The following is a 14,880-nucleotide window of genomic DNA, read 5'->3' as shown; positions in this document are numbered from 1 at the left end:
GGGAAGGGGAGCACTCGTCGGCCTGAGCAAGGGTGTGCTCTGCCTCGAGGCCGGAAGGCTCCTCCCTCGTGCCAATACCAGCCCAGCTGCAGGGCACCTCCTCTTCACCTCCAGCCTCACCTCCCCCCCCCATTCTAGGGGCGTCCTGACAGCTTCGAGGTTGGCCACCCCCTTAGGGCATTCTGCCCACCCTCCATCCCCTGCCTGCAGATACTGTGCAGGGGACACTCAGGGCCCCCCTTAAGTAACCAGGAGTTGGCAGGGGGTAGGGGGAGCGAGCCGGAGCCAGCCCTGCTTCCCTGAGTGTGTGTGGTGGGGAGGCGGGTGGACCCGCTGCCAAGACATCCCGTTGGAGGAAGGAAGTGGTTCCCTCCTCCCACCCCTTCCCTTAGGGTCGCCTGGGCCAGGATTCTCCTGATTCGTGATTGGCTCCCACGGGCGGGACCTTTGTCCATCTGCGGGATTGCAGGAGGCCCAGGTCAGGCTCCTGGGCCTGCGGAGCGGGAGGGGGCCGGATGGGGGGAAGCCAGAGAGCAACAGGGAGACCGACAGACAGGCAAGAACGAGGGCAACGGGACGGACGCGGGCCAGAGCCCGAGACCTGCAGCTGACTGAGTTAGAGGGCGGGCGGCGGGAGGGGGCGGGAGGGGGCGGGACGGCTGGGCAGGCGCCGAGCTCGCAGTTGCTGCGGTGGCCGCCGGCGGGCCGGGCGCAGGGTAAGTGCTCCAGGGCCCGCCCGGGGCGCGCTGCCCTTCTCCGAGCCCTCCCAGCCCGAGCCTGCCAGGGACCCCCGCGAGATCCCAGGAGGCCCCGGTTTGCCCTGGGTTCTAGCGTTTCCCAGCTTGGGGGAACGCGGGCAGGCAGTGATAACTCAGGGATCCCTGCCTGGCCCACGGATTCTAGAATCCAGTGGAGGAGAGGAGGACAGGAGACAGCACGCACATCTCCCCTTGAAAACGTAAGTGTTGATAAGAACTACCCTTTTGTATGGAGTGCTTACATGGGCCAGGTGCCTTCACTTCATCACATGCCGCGTAGCAGCAGCAGCAACAACAGGTGAGGTAGGTACCATCCTTGTCTCCCTCTTCCAGGTGAAGACACCAAGACTCAAAGAGGCCAAGCCACTCGCCGGGGGTCACACAGCCCAAAGAGGCAGAGCCAGAACTCACCCAGGTCGGTGTGAACCCCTGAGTCCTCTTACTCATCATGCCTGCCCTGCCCTGTCCTGCACCCCTAGGGAGACGGCAGGGAGAAACCAGTGCTGGGAATAGTGGAGGAGGCCGAGATGAGCCAGCCTGCTCATCCCTGCAGGAAGAACCTCCACGGCAACAAATCCTTCGCCTGGGTAGGGGGTGCCAAGGAACAAGAACAGTGGGTTGGCGCCAGGTTAAACTCCAGGACAGAGAGGAGAGAGCGGTGCAGCCCCTGTCCAGGAACTCCTGGGCCTGTACCAGCGCTCCCACTGGGCACAGGGGGGCTCTTGCAGGCTTAGCCATGGGACTTCAGTTCTCCGTGCCTCAATTTCCTTGTCTGTTTCCTTTGCTTATCCTTAGCCTCGGGGTTAAGCGTGCTACGTGCCTCAGAGGATTGTCGAGAAGATTAAATGAGATGGTTGGTGTGAAGGCTTAGCCTAGTGCGTGACTCAAGCTGTGCCCCCCTCCACCATCCCCACCCATCTGAAAGCACTTCTCTGTCCTTCACCCTCAAGTCAGAGCTATCTGAGATCAGCGGTATTTCCTGCAGCCCCGCCGCAGCTGGAAGCTTCTTGAGTAAGACCAAGGCTGGGGGCTGCAACTCCTCCCTCTCTGACTCCGAGGGCAAGGCTGGTAGGGGCAGGGTTTTGAAAATCTTTGGGGTGAGGCTTGCACAATTCCAGGACTGCCCTGTAGCCCCCAAGCCCTCCCCCACCACCAGTTTAGCAAGAAGGAGGAAGCCTAGCATATTCTTGCTCCAAAACCTGCTCCTCTCTTTGTCCCCCACATCTAGGCCAGCAGCAAGTGCGACCCCTCCACATATTCTGAATCTGGTCACTCCTCTGCATCCCCACCGCGACCCCCAGATCCTCAGCACTGTCTGCTGAACTCTCTGCACAGTCAGGCCCTGATTGATTCCTGACTCTTCTCATGCCCCCATCCTCACTCCTTTGCCTGCTCACTACAGCCATATTGGCCTCCTCCTTCTTTCTTGGACATACTAAATTCTCTGCTCTCTCAGGGTCTGTGCACATGCCCTTCCTTCTCCCAGGAATTCTCTTTCTTGCCATCTTCTTGTGATGCACCTCCTTGCAATTCAGAGACGACCACAAAAGTCACTCAGAAGCCTTACCTCACCACCCCAAGCCGCAGGAGCCACTCTTGCCTGCCCTTTATTGCATTACTGTTTTTCTTTCCGGAGCTTAGCCCTGGGTGATGTTACCTTGCTTCTGTGTTTCCTGGCTAAAATGTCAGCCTACCAGAGCCCAGACCTTTTTCTTGTCTCTTCACTTTGGATTCCCCAGAACCCAGTGCCATGCCTTGCACAGAGTAAAAGTTCCGATAACTTTGTACAATTGCAGGCAGTGTGTGCAGCCATCAGAGTTCTACTTCTCATTGCTTAATAGCCTTCTTTCTACATTTCTACATAGACCTCAGAATTGTCATTCCTCCCACTGCCTTCCTCAGCTTTTCCCTACAGTGGGGCTTATAGGCTGTTTCCAGGTTCTAACCCTAATATCCAACTTTGCTTTAAACACTGTGGTACAAATTGCACTTTTTTTTTTTTTTTTTGCTTTCAAATGATTTTTGAGTTACAGTTTCCAAACTGATGTGTTCAAGTCAAGGGTATGATCATCTTGAAGGCATATACCACTTATTACCAGGTGACTGTTTAGAAAAATTATCCCCAGCAATGTGTGCAAGTTTTCCTACAGCCCAAGCAGTGGCTTTTTTCATTTTTGTTTTGTCTAGTTTAATGGGGAGGTTATGGCAGGTTTAAATTTTCCGTTGCTTGAATTAGTGAATCTGGGTGTTTTTCTATGCATGCGCTAGTTCTGTTTCCTGTCCTGTGGAGGAAGGAAATCTCCAGGGCACCTTAATTTTTCCCTTCACCTTCACTTTTGGTGGTGGTTCCACTTGAGCCCACCTCGTGAGAGCAGGGTGAGGGCCCCCAGGGGCTGGAACAGGAACACACCCAGGTGAACGCTGCTGGTTGCAGAAGCTGCTCTGCCAGTCAACCAGCAAGAAACTGAGTCCCTTGTGCCCTAAGCATGGTACTGTGGGGAGAAAAAGAACTCTTTTTTTCTTTAGGTCTTTGTGATCTTTTTTCAAAATGGTAATATTTTTTAAATTACAAAAATAACACATGATATATAAGGAACTGGAACTTTGGGAAGCTAATGTTGGTCACTAATGGGAACTACACACACTTCCTCAGGGGAATCCTGTGTGGTCATCCAAAGAGTGCACTTGCTCTAGAGCACACGGCGTAGAACGATCTCTGGGACACTGTGTTAGTCTCCTATGGCCGCTGTAACAAATGACCACACATCTGATGGCTTAAAACAACATAAATTTATTATCTTACAGTTCTAGGGGTCACACGCCCAAAATCAGTCTTGGTACGCCAAGATCAAGGTGTTGGCAGGGCTATATTGCTTCTGGAGGCTCTAGGAGAGATCTGTTTCCTTGCCTTTACCAGCTTCTAGAGGCTGCCCTTATTTTTTGGATCATGACCCCATCCTTCCATCTTCAAGACAGCATAACATCTTCAAATCTCACTCTGACTCCAATCCCTGCTTCTGTAGTCATATCTCCTATTCTTCTGATTCTCTTGCTCTACTTGTAAAGACCCTTCTGATTACACTGGGCCCACCTGGATAATCCCCCATCTTGGAGTCCTTAATTTCATCACACCTGCAAAGTCCCTTTTGCCGTGTAAATTGACCTATTCAGAGGTTCTGGGGATTAGGACTGACGGGGCTATCTTTCAGCCTCCCACACCCTAAAGGGAAATAAGCAAGGTTCAGAGCAGTGTGAGGGCTCACATTTGTTTAAGGGGAAAAAAAAAGAATAAATATGGCTGTGCTTGGAAAGACATAGAATACCTCCAAAGGCTATGTGGGAAACTGGTAGGAGAGGCTTTCTGGGAAGAACAGGAGTAGAAAGAAGACTTATTTGTCGTAGTATCCTTTTGTATTTCAATTTTTTACTACATATGTCAGCTATGTTAAAAATAAGTTTTAAGAAGTAACACATAGTCATTGTAAAAGTTCAGACCTTCCAGAAGCTAAGAGAAAGAAAATACCTACCCCACCCTCAAATCACTCCCATTTTCTCCAGCAATAACCACTGTAAAGAGTCTGGCTGTATCCTTACAGACTTTTAAAAAATGCATATATCATAGATCCCATAGATGGGATCATACTGTACACACTATGCTATAATGTGATGGGGGGGCACCTGTTATATTACATCTTTCCTCATCCACATATGGAAATGTAACAGCACTGGAGTCTCCCACTCCCAGATGTACTGTAACTGACTCAACCAGACCCTCCCTCGTTGGTGGACATTTAGATTCTTTGCTGCTTTCCAGAGCAATCTCAGCACTAACATATGTCTGTCTGGTTCTTAATTGGAGTGAAATTCACATAACATAAAATTAAATTTTTTTAAATTAACTTTTAAAGTGAGCAATTCATTGTCATATAATACATTCCCGATGTGGTGCAACTACCACCTCTTTCTAGTTCCAGAACACTTTCGTCACCTCAAAAGGAAACTCCGTCCCCATTAAGCAGTCACTTCTCATTCCCCTCTCCCCGTAGTTCCTGGCCACCACCAGTCTGCTTTCTGTCTGTACAGATTTGCATATTCTGGATATTACACATCAATGGAACCAAGTACTGGGTGACATTTTGTGTCTGGCTTCTTTCACTTAGCATAATGTTTTAGAGGTTCATTCATGTTGTAGCATGTGTCAGCACTTCATATCTCTTTTATTTTTTATTGAGGTATGATTGACCTACAATAGTTTCAGGTGTACAACATAGTGATTCGATATTTGTATATATTGCAAAAGTACTTCATTTCTTTTTATGGCTAGATAACATTCCATTGTATGGATATAACATCTTTTATTTATCCATTCATATGTTAATGGACATGGATTGTTTCCATCTTTGGCTATGAATATTCGTGTACATGTATTTGTTTGAGTGCCTGTTTTCAATTCTTTTGGGTATATACTCAGGATGTACATCCTTCTCCGCATGCTTTGAGCTTTATTATTTACTATTTTCAGACACTGTTAACCTAAGCAAGTTAAAAATAATTTGTAAGGAAGTGTTGGAAAACACATACTAAGGCGAATGACAGTAGGATGACAGATCTGGACAAATGTTTTCTTATTTTCCAGATCCGGAGACGACAGGAAAATGGCCACCTGGGATGAAAAGGTAAATTAATTCTGGAAGACTAGCAGCGTTAAAGGACCTCCGAGCCTTGAGAAGATAATTCTGTTTGGTGTTTCTAACCGGATAGAGGAAAAGCACGTGTTCAGGGTGCTTCTGCCATACCAAAGTGTTAAAAGTCACCGAGGTGAAAGCTGTAGAAGGAACCTCAAGATAGCCTGATAATCGGAAACGGACCATTCAAAACCCAGCTCTGCATTTTAATAGCCCGGTATCATTTGGTCACGCCCTTCACCTCCCCGAGCCTCAGTTTCCTTATCTGGAAAATGGGGAGAAGTTACTTAACCACTCCTGTTCCTGAAGGCTCACGGGGAGGAGTTGAGGAGGCAATGGTCTCAGAATGCTAGGCCAATACTGAGCCCATAAGGACTTCTCCCAACTGCTTATTTTACAGATAGAGGCATTTGGGCACAGAGAAGTAAAGCTACTTGCTCAAGATCACACAGGTAGGAAGTGGCAGAAATGAGATTTCAACCTAGCCTGACTCCAAAGTGAATGCTCTGCCTCCTGTACTGTGCGGCCATCCTGAGTAGGACTAACAAATTCTGTCCTTGATATCTGGGGTGCAGGCTTGTTGGATCTGGGGAGACATTAGTTGTGAAGGGTGGGGCAAGGTGAAGAGGAAGTGTTGGCTTCCATTTCAGCTGTTCACTTGGAGCTTCTGGGGGCCTGGACAGGTAGAGCTGTCAGGGCAGTGCCAGAAGCTCAGGGTAGCAGAAGAGTGATGGGGCAGAGTTGGAGAAGCAAGTGTGAGGGTTAGAGGACCATGGGATGATGATGTTGATGATGATGGTGATGGTGATCTTGCATTTTGTCAAATTGATGGCCCCTTTAATTGTAAGAGTATTTCTGATTTAAAGCTGTTTACAATGTGGGAGGAGGAAATGACCAATGGCACTTACAACATGCCACCAATTCTGATTTCAGAAATGTGGAAACGTGGGAAAATGTTCATCTTTGCATTAATGAAATATGGTGGCATTTCCAGCAGAGGGATGACAATCACCCTCTGTAGAGTTGTGTCAATTCCTGATAAGATATGGGAAGCTTAGTGTCTGCCACCCAGTAACAGGAGTTCCATGAGTTCTAGTTATCATTAATACTCACAGAAAGGCAAATGGAACAGTTTCCTTCATTTATAGCTCCCTACTAGGCAAACCAAAAAAACAAGCGGAAACGCTCGATGGTGGTTATGCTGTGGTGTAACCGGCTCACTCCTACATCTCATGAGGGGCTGGATCAACCCACACGACTGCTGGAAAAAAACTTGACAGGGTGTATCAAGAGTCATGAAAATAGTCATAATCAAACCTGGTCATCTTACTTGCGGGAAAGGAAACAACCGATAAAAAAGAAAAAGTATAATTTACAGCACAATTTAGAAACACAAATTTATGTGTTTCTTAGCACGTAAGATGCCATTGATTGTAGATGCACCATTATTTTATGTGCTACGAAGTAGAAAAAGTGCCGCCATTTACTGTGATCTAATGTGACACAACACTGACACTGGTCAATTGTAAGACAGACTTCAGAAATGTTAATATGTAGAAAATGTGGCCTTAGAATTGGTGATAAAGGTGCTAAAAATGAACAGAAAATGCAATAATGAGCACTGACTCCTTGGTAAATTTCTTGGCCATTAAAAAGTCATAAGTCTGATGCATATAGGTAGTGGGGAAAAAATAAGATACAAAGTTGTCTGCAGTCTTCGATTATAATTATAAAAGACATAGAGAGTGAGATGGGTAGATAAGTAGATGATAAGTTTGGTGTGTTGGGATTATTAATTTATTTCTTTTTGCTCATGTTTTCACAATAGTAATACTGAAAAAAATAGATCTGGAGTAAAGGTCTGCTCATTGGGGTGAATGACAGCAGGTAAAGCTGGGGATTCCGGGTACCTCAGCGGGTCTGGCTGCAGGGACAAGTCGCAAGGGTGGGGGTGAGGGCACAGAAACATCAGGGCAAGCAGAGTGTTGGAATGCAGAGTCAAGGACACACCTCGGGGGACTCCTGGGGGCAGGAGCCTGTCTGTCATTGCACAGAGGCCAAAAGAAGGGGTGGCCCCAGCGGCATTGCTGGGGAGCTGGGGAAATTGGACCAGGGCCACGTGTAGCAAATAAGCCTCTTACTGATTCAAAGAACAAGTTCCTTTTAATAATTTACCTTGTGAAGTTAATTATGTTTTTAAAAAATTGTTTTAATAGGATTGCTTTTAGGAGCTTTTTAATTGTCCAGCTCCTCTAATTTTGGGGAGGAAAACAGCTCTGTCATAGAAAAAACTGGTGGGGTTTTTAGCCATGGCTCAGACCTGATTTGCTGTAGCCAGCTCTGCCCAGAGGGGCCCCCAGCCGGCTGTGGACATCTGCCCTCCTGAGAGGCCCTCCCTGCCCCTTCCCACCTCTCTGAGCCTCCGTTTTCCTCTTCTGTAAAGTGAGAACAGTGAGGATTAAACAAGATAGTGCCTGGAAAGCACTTAGCAGGGTGCTGGGCTATAACAAACGTTTGAAACACAGGAGCTATTGATGCCATCAAGAGGATAAAGTAGGTTTTCAGCCCATCAGCTGACCTAGTCCCCAGCTCAGATGACTGCATGTCACCAGCCACATCTGGGGAACCTGGTTGCCAGGTGTGCTTAGAAATCCTTGTGGCCATTTGGCACATTTCTCACAAGGTGTTTGGAGGCACCAGGTTCATTTATGATGCTGGTTCTTGACCTTGGCTGTACATTAGAGATCCCAACACCCAGGCCACCCCCAGACCAACTGAATCACAATCTTGGGGCCTGGGACCCAGGCACTGGGTTTTTTTTTTAAAGCATCCAGGTGGTTCCAATGTGCAGCCAGAGCTGAGAGCCATTGGTTAAACTGCAGCTGCCCTGGCCTCCTTCCAAGGACTGAGCCACAGTGGGGCAGGAAAGAGGGGAGCCCTGAATTCTTGTTTATCCCATCTTTTCCACGGCTGAAGCATCACTAAGATGTTGGGGGATGGGGTGGCCCAGATGACTCAGTTGTACTGGTGATAGGTCCTAATTTCTAGCTGGATAACTATATATTTTTCTTTCTATGCTTTCATTTCTTTCTGTGCTTTTGTTAACACAAATAGCAGCCTGACTTATGCTTCTCAGTTAACATGGCTGATTCACAGACTTTGGGCAGGACTGCCACCTCTCTGACAATCATCCTCTCCCTCCCCCAGGGAAATAGACAGAGTACATCCCACCATACCCGTGTTTTTCAAACTCAACCCATTAGTGATTCCTGAAATCCATTAATGGGCTGCCATCAGCCTTTTAAGAAATAGAATAAAGTGGAAAACAAGTCTCTCACATGTTAACTTTAGTGTTGGTTATAGAAGGTATATATGTCAATGTGTACTAAGTGGCAGGATATAAAATGTGTTTCTTATTGAGTAACACTGGACTGAACTCCCCGCCCAGCATTGGCCTTCACCAGCTGTGAGCTGGGTCCAGGGCAGCATTCAGAGAGGTCGTGCAGGAGGGAGAGGGCTCTGGGCCAGGCAGCCTGGGTTAGAGTCTGAGCTCTGCTTCTCACTGGCTGTGTGACCTGGGGCAAGTTGCTTGGCCTCTCTGTTCTCAGTTTCCTCACCTGTAAATGAAGAGGATTCAGTCCCCACCTTGTCGAGTTGTTGCTGTATGTTACAAAGGGCTTTTGCACAGAGCTCAGAAAATGGCAGGTGCTCTGGGGATAGTTACAATCACTGCAGTTTCCACTACCTTAAATATTATTTCCCACATCGTCTCCACCCAGCCTCATGATCCACTTGCCAGGTCAACAGACTCTTCCATCAAGTCAGGAGGGTTTCTGACCCTACAGGAAATGGAGAGAAAAGTTGGAGAATACGTCTCTGGGGCACCTGGGCCACCAGTCAGGCTTCTCAGTCTACCAGCAACACCACCCACCGCCCAAACTAGTCAGCCGTCACGGTGGTTATTTTCATGAAACCTCAAACTTCCTCCCCACCCTAGAGAAGGAAAAGCTGCTACGCTTATTTAAAGACTTCCCTGATTTTAAAAATAGGCATTCCTCGGAACATAAATCCCTGGGGACAGGGTAGGGGGAGGTGGCGGTAGAGTACGTGAGCCTCTGGGGTACATGAGTCCCCCAAGAGGAGATATTTGCTCGAGGGATTCATTCCACCCTCCAGGTATGTTTAGTGGGAGGGAACCTGTGGTCTTCCAGGCATGAAGAATACGGAGGATATGGCATGAGCAGAAACCCACCTACCCAGTCCCCTAATGGGGAGTGGGGGAGGAAACAGACTCTGTTACACAAACAGGTGGATCCGTCTCCACGGGGGAGGCATGTGGGCCATGCATGAATGCAACAGGGGAGGTACACGGTCAGCTTCCTGGAGCTGGGATGCTTGAGGGAGACCTCCTGAAGGAGGAAAAGAAAAATGACAAGGTGGAAGAGGAGTGGGCGTTCTAGGCAGAGGAAATCACGTGTGCAAAGGCCTTGTGGTCGAAGGAACCTATTGAGTACAAAGGGCTGAATGGAGACCATGTGGCCAGAGCAGAGACTGGTGACAGGTGAGGTCGGATAGGCAGGCAGAGGCCACAGCGTGCAGAATGGCTATAGGTCTCTGGAAGGCACTTGGGTCTTTTTTTTTCTTTCCCAGCCGCACCACACTGCTTGTGGGATCTTAGTTCCCTGACCAGGGATCGAGCCCAGGCCCTTGGCAGTGAAAGCGTGGAGTCCTAACCACTAGACCACCAGGGAATTCCCTGGGTCTTTATTTTTAAGATCAGTGGGAAGCCAAAGAAGAGTTTCAAATAAGGGAGTGCATTAGGGTCCCCAAGATCAGCCCAGGTTCAGTGATTCGCTAGGAAGGCTCATAGGACTCAGCATACAGTTCCACTCATGGCTAAGATTTTTACAAAGAAAAATCAGCAAAGGGAAAAGATACATGAGGTGAAATCCAGGGGAAACCAGGCACAAGCTTCCAGATTCCTCTCCCAGTGAAGTCACATGGGACTTGCCTAATTCCTCCAGCAGCAAATTGTGACAACACATGCTAGGAGAGCTTGTTAGAGACTCAGCACCCAAGGTTTTTATTTGGGGGCTGGTCACATGGGTACCTTCCAAACTCCAAAAATTCCAGACTACCCAGAGGAAAGCAGGTGTTCTACATAAACCACTTGTCTTTACAAACAGTCCGGTCACAGTGAGCTGTCCTTACCAGGTGGGAACCCTCCCAAAATCCAAGTTCCCAGATGTCAGCCAAGGGCCAAGCAGGCCTTTCTAAGGGCAGCAGCCCCAGGCCTTTTCTGCACAGGGAGTGACATGATTATGTTTCAAGAAGTGCTCTCGAGAGCACAGGCTGCTGACGAGAACCTAAGAGTGATGGGGAGAACAGTGAGGAGCTGGTACACCCTCCGAGTAAAAGGTGGAGGCTGGGGCAGGGAGGTGGCAGAAGATGGGAGAAGTAGATGATGAATTCAAGGGTCATTTAGATGCTAAAATGCACAGGGCTTAGTGATAGGTGGGCTTTGGGAGAGGGAGATGGAAGGCAGGGGTTGGGGACAACTTCTCTGACCCTGGCTGGGTGTGTCTGAAGATCCCTGGACCCAGAAGACGAGGTGCAGGTGCAAGTCCATGGACTGTCCACTGGGTGGTGGCAATTGCCATGTTGCAAGTCTCAGTTTCCCCTGCTAAGGGAGGGAGGATTGCATCTCAGAACCTTGATTCAGCCTCTTTCAATATCATCGTTCTTGTTGCTTTAAAAAAATCAGCTTTTCTGGCATGTTTTCTCCCTCATTGACAGAGCATCTCAGAAAGAACAAAGCTAGTAGACCTGAGTTCATATGCCAGCTTTACCACTTACGTTTCTTTGTTTTTAAAAACTGTACACCAACAAGTTCTCAGTGTAAGAAATTAAAACAACAAACAGTATATATTAGGTTGAACCACATGAAATTGTCAGTTTCTACCAATTTTGACCTACAAAAATGGTCATTTAAAAAAAATTTTTTTTTAATATTTATTTATTTACTTATTTTGGCTGCACCTGGTCTTAGTTACGGCATGTGGGCTTCTCAGTTGCTTCACATGGGCTTCTTAGTTGCGGCATGCACGCGGGATCTAGTTGCCTGACCAGGGATCGAACCCAGGCCCCTGCATTGGGAGTGTGGAGTCGTACTCACTGGACCACCAGGGAAGTCCCCCAAAATGGTCATTTTTTAAAAAGTCTTATTGCAGGAAAGTTTTCTTGAATTATATCTTGAACCATTCTGTTTCATTGTTTTGGTTTTCTTATTCAAGGATTCCAGTTATGTATACATTAGATATATGTGTGTGTGTCTGTATGTGTATGTATATATATATATTTTTTTCATTCTCCCTCCCTCCCCACTCCCCCCAAATACTTCATTCTCTGCAGGTTAGATCTCATTACATAAATGACTATTTCTTATGGTTAAACCTAATAGGAAAAAAAAAAGAAAGTTTCTCTTCACCCTCCAACCCAATCCCAATCCCTATCCCTTCATAGAGGTAACCACTTGGTTTGGGTTGTTGATTTTGTTTTTAACAAAAATGGCATTATACATTTTGATCTGTAATATACTGGTTTTTACTGGATCATAGATGAAAGACATCTTTCTATGTCAGTACGTACAGCCACGCTGGCGTACTGCATTCTTAACAGCTGTGTGGTATTCCATAGTGTGGTCTACCACAGTGTATTTAACCATGGACCTTGAGGTTGTAGCAGGTCTGCAGTGAGCATTATGTGTGAGTGTCTTTTTGCTCATGTGTGAGTCCCTTGTCAGGTCAAACAATGACATTTAAAATTTTGATAGAAACTGGTTTAAGGCTGATTCTCCTTTGCTCCCATGCCTGGCACATTGGAGAGACTCAAATATTTTTTCAAAAGATGAAACTGCCTCATTGCCCTCCTAAGAAGGATGTACCCATTTCCTTGCCCACCAGGTGGTGTAGGGGAGTGCCTTCCTCCCCCCATCTCTGTCACCCTGCCACACCAGGTGACTTTGGGCAGTAGGTCTCCCCTCCCCAAACTTCAGTTTCCCCTTCTGTAGAATGGAGAGACCACACCTCCCTGTCCTACCTACTTCTCAGGATTTTTGTCAGCATCAAGTGAGAGCAAGAGGGGATGGAGGTGGCCTATAAGCTGCAAGCAAAAAGAAACAAGTGGTTTTGTGACCTCCAAAGGAGCCTGCTTTCTCCCAGGAATGCAGGATGGATGTGTGGCCCACGAAGATGAGAGAGAGAGAGAGAGCACATGGTCTGTAGTAGTACCCTTGGGCTGACTCGGACACACACCCTCTGTATTAGCTTCCTGGGGTTGCCATAACAAATGACCACAAACCAGATGGCTTAAAACAACAGAAATTTATTCTCTCAGTTCTGAAGTCCAGAGTTCTAAAATCAGGGTATTGGCTGGGTTAGAGGGAGGCTCAGAGGGAGGATCTGTTCCATCCCTTTCTCATAGCTTCTAGTGGTTGCTGGCAATCCTTGGCAATTCTTGGCATTCCTTGGCTTGTTGATGCATCACTCCAATCTCTGCCTCCATCTTCTCGTGGCCTTCTCCTCTGTGTGTCCTCTCCTTTTCTTATAAGGGCACCAGTCACTGGATTTAGGGTCCACCCTAAATCCAGAATGGTTTTATTGCAAGATCTTTTTTTTGGCCTCACTGTGTGGCTTGCAGGATATTAGTTCCCTGACCAGGGATTGAACCCAGGCCCTCGACAGCGAAAGCACGGAGTCCTAATCTCTGGACCACCAGGGAATTCCCAGCAAGATCTTTAACTAATTACATCTGCAAAGGCCTGTATTCCAAGCAAGGTCATGTTCTGAGGTTTCAGATGGACATGAATTTGGGGGCAGCCACAGTTCATCCCACTGCACCCTCCTAACAGGCAGATCTCCGGTCACGGGCTGCCTGGCTTTTTCTCAGCCATGTCTTCTAACACAGGGGCTCCAGGTCATACAGCTCAAGGGCATATCCTGGCTCTGCCATTTTCTGAGTGTATGACTTTGGACAAGGCGCCTTTTTCACCCAGACTCAAAATGATGGCTTCGACCTCAGAGGGGTGTTAGGAATTAAAATGAAATGGTGCATTTAAGGAATTTACCGGTGTGCTGATACAACAAATAATAAACAATCAGCAATAATAGATGTTGCTGCTGTTGTGTCTTGTTTGGGGTACGAGTATTGATTAATAAGCAAATCAGGTCCCTAAAAGTAGGCTGTGGGACGGAACGGGGAAATGGGGACTTAGGGGATATTAGGCCCTGGGAATCAAGAGTCAGCTGACTTTCTTTAAAAGTACCTTTTTCAGTGATTGTTGGATGACCATGAAATAGGGACTTCCCCCTCCTACAGATGGCAGCTTCAGAGTCTGTAAGAATAGACATTCACAAGAACGTTTTCTTCTCCATCAATCGTGGGTCTGTTTTTCTTGTTTTCCCCCTCTTTCCCAGGTAGTAATTTTTCAAATATAATACCTGTCATGTGTAAACTAGAAGTAGGTGATTACCTTTGATGGGTAGCTCCTGCGGTTTTGTTGTTAATGCATTTATTAAATACTTATTGAGCCCCTCCCTGTGACTGGAGGAGGAAGAGCATCTGCCCTCCCAGAGTTCACAGACCAGTGCCGGAGACAGACAACCTTGAGATGTCACAGTGTTTGTTAGTGAGTGGCTTGATGGGGAAGTAGAGGAAGGACCCTCACCCAGTGGGCGGCGGTTAAGGAAGACCTCCCAGGGGAGGTAAAATTGACGTCTGTAAGACTTGAAAGAGAACTAGGGTGAGACAGGTGAGGGAGGGTATTCTAGGCAGGGGGCAGGCCGTGTGAAGTCCTGGAAGCAAGAGAGAGCATGGTTTATTCTAGAACCGCAATGCAGTTGGTGTAACTGGAGTGTGACGGAGGCTGGGGAGGAGACCAAGAGAGCTTTGACCTTGTCCTGAAGGCAGCGGTTGGCAGTGGGTGAGGGTGGAGGGACTGAAGGTAATGGGAAGAGGGGGAGGATAGGCGAGGGCAGGGACACAGCCAGACCAGCATTGGGGAAAGGTGACCCTGACCACCACTGGGTGGGGAAAGGGTCAGAGGCAGGAGGCTGAGTGAGGAGGCTGGTGCTGGCGTCCTGGCAAGAGGTGAGAGCGGTAGGAGAGAGTTAGACGGAGAAGAGAAGGTGCAGCATGAGTGGTGTTTAGGAGGTTAGATTGACGGAGAGAGAGGAGCCAAGAATGATCTTTAGTTCTTGGCTTGAGCAGCAGGGTGGATGTGACACCATGACCTAGGGGAACATGTAAGGAAGAGTGGATTTGGGGGGAAAGATAAGAAATTAGTTCAGTTTGGGTCATAGCAACTAATGACCTGGCAGGATATCAGACAGCAGGCTGGAGACTGATTTGCACCTGAGCAGCATTGAAAACACAGGTGT

At 47.8% G+C, this 14,880-nt stretch overlaps 1 protein-coding gene across 7 annotated transcripts in view; it reads left to right on the top strand.

Moving 5' to 3' along the window:
- Nucleotides 1-432: 432 nt before the first annotated feature.
- HVCN1 (hydrogen voltage gated channel 1) overlaps nucleotides 433-14,880 on the top strand; it is a 28,760-nt gene continuing 14,312 nt past the window's right edge. For 2 of the 7 annotated variants that reach the window (XM_068562852.1, XM_068562858.1), the window contains exons 1-3: nucleotides 730-958; nucleotides 1,092-1,173; nucleotides 5,395-5,434. In XM_068562852.1, the coding sequence (XP_068418953.1) occupies nucleotides 5,414-5,434 (21 nt within the window). In that variant the 5' untranslated portion in view covers nucleotides 730-958; nucleotides 1,092-1,173; nucleotides 5,395-5,413. The other 5 variants (XM_068562856.1, XM_068562855.1, XM_068562853.1 and 2 more) reach the window with 5 other exon arrangements.

The sequence above is a fragment of the Eschrichtius robustus genome, chromosome 14, assembly GCF_028021215.1.
Source record: "Eschrichtius robustus isolate mEscRob2 chromosome 14, mEscRob2.pri, whole genome shotgun sequence".
In the NCBI taxonomy this organism is placed as follows: Eukaryota; Metazoa; Chordata; class Mammalia; order Artiodactyla; family Eschrichtiidae; genus Eschrichtius; species Eschrichtius robustus.
This window is presented reverse-complemented; position numbering and strand designations above follow the sequence as displayed.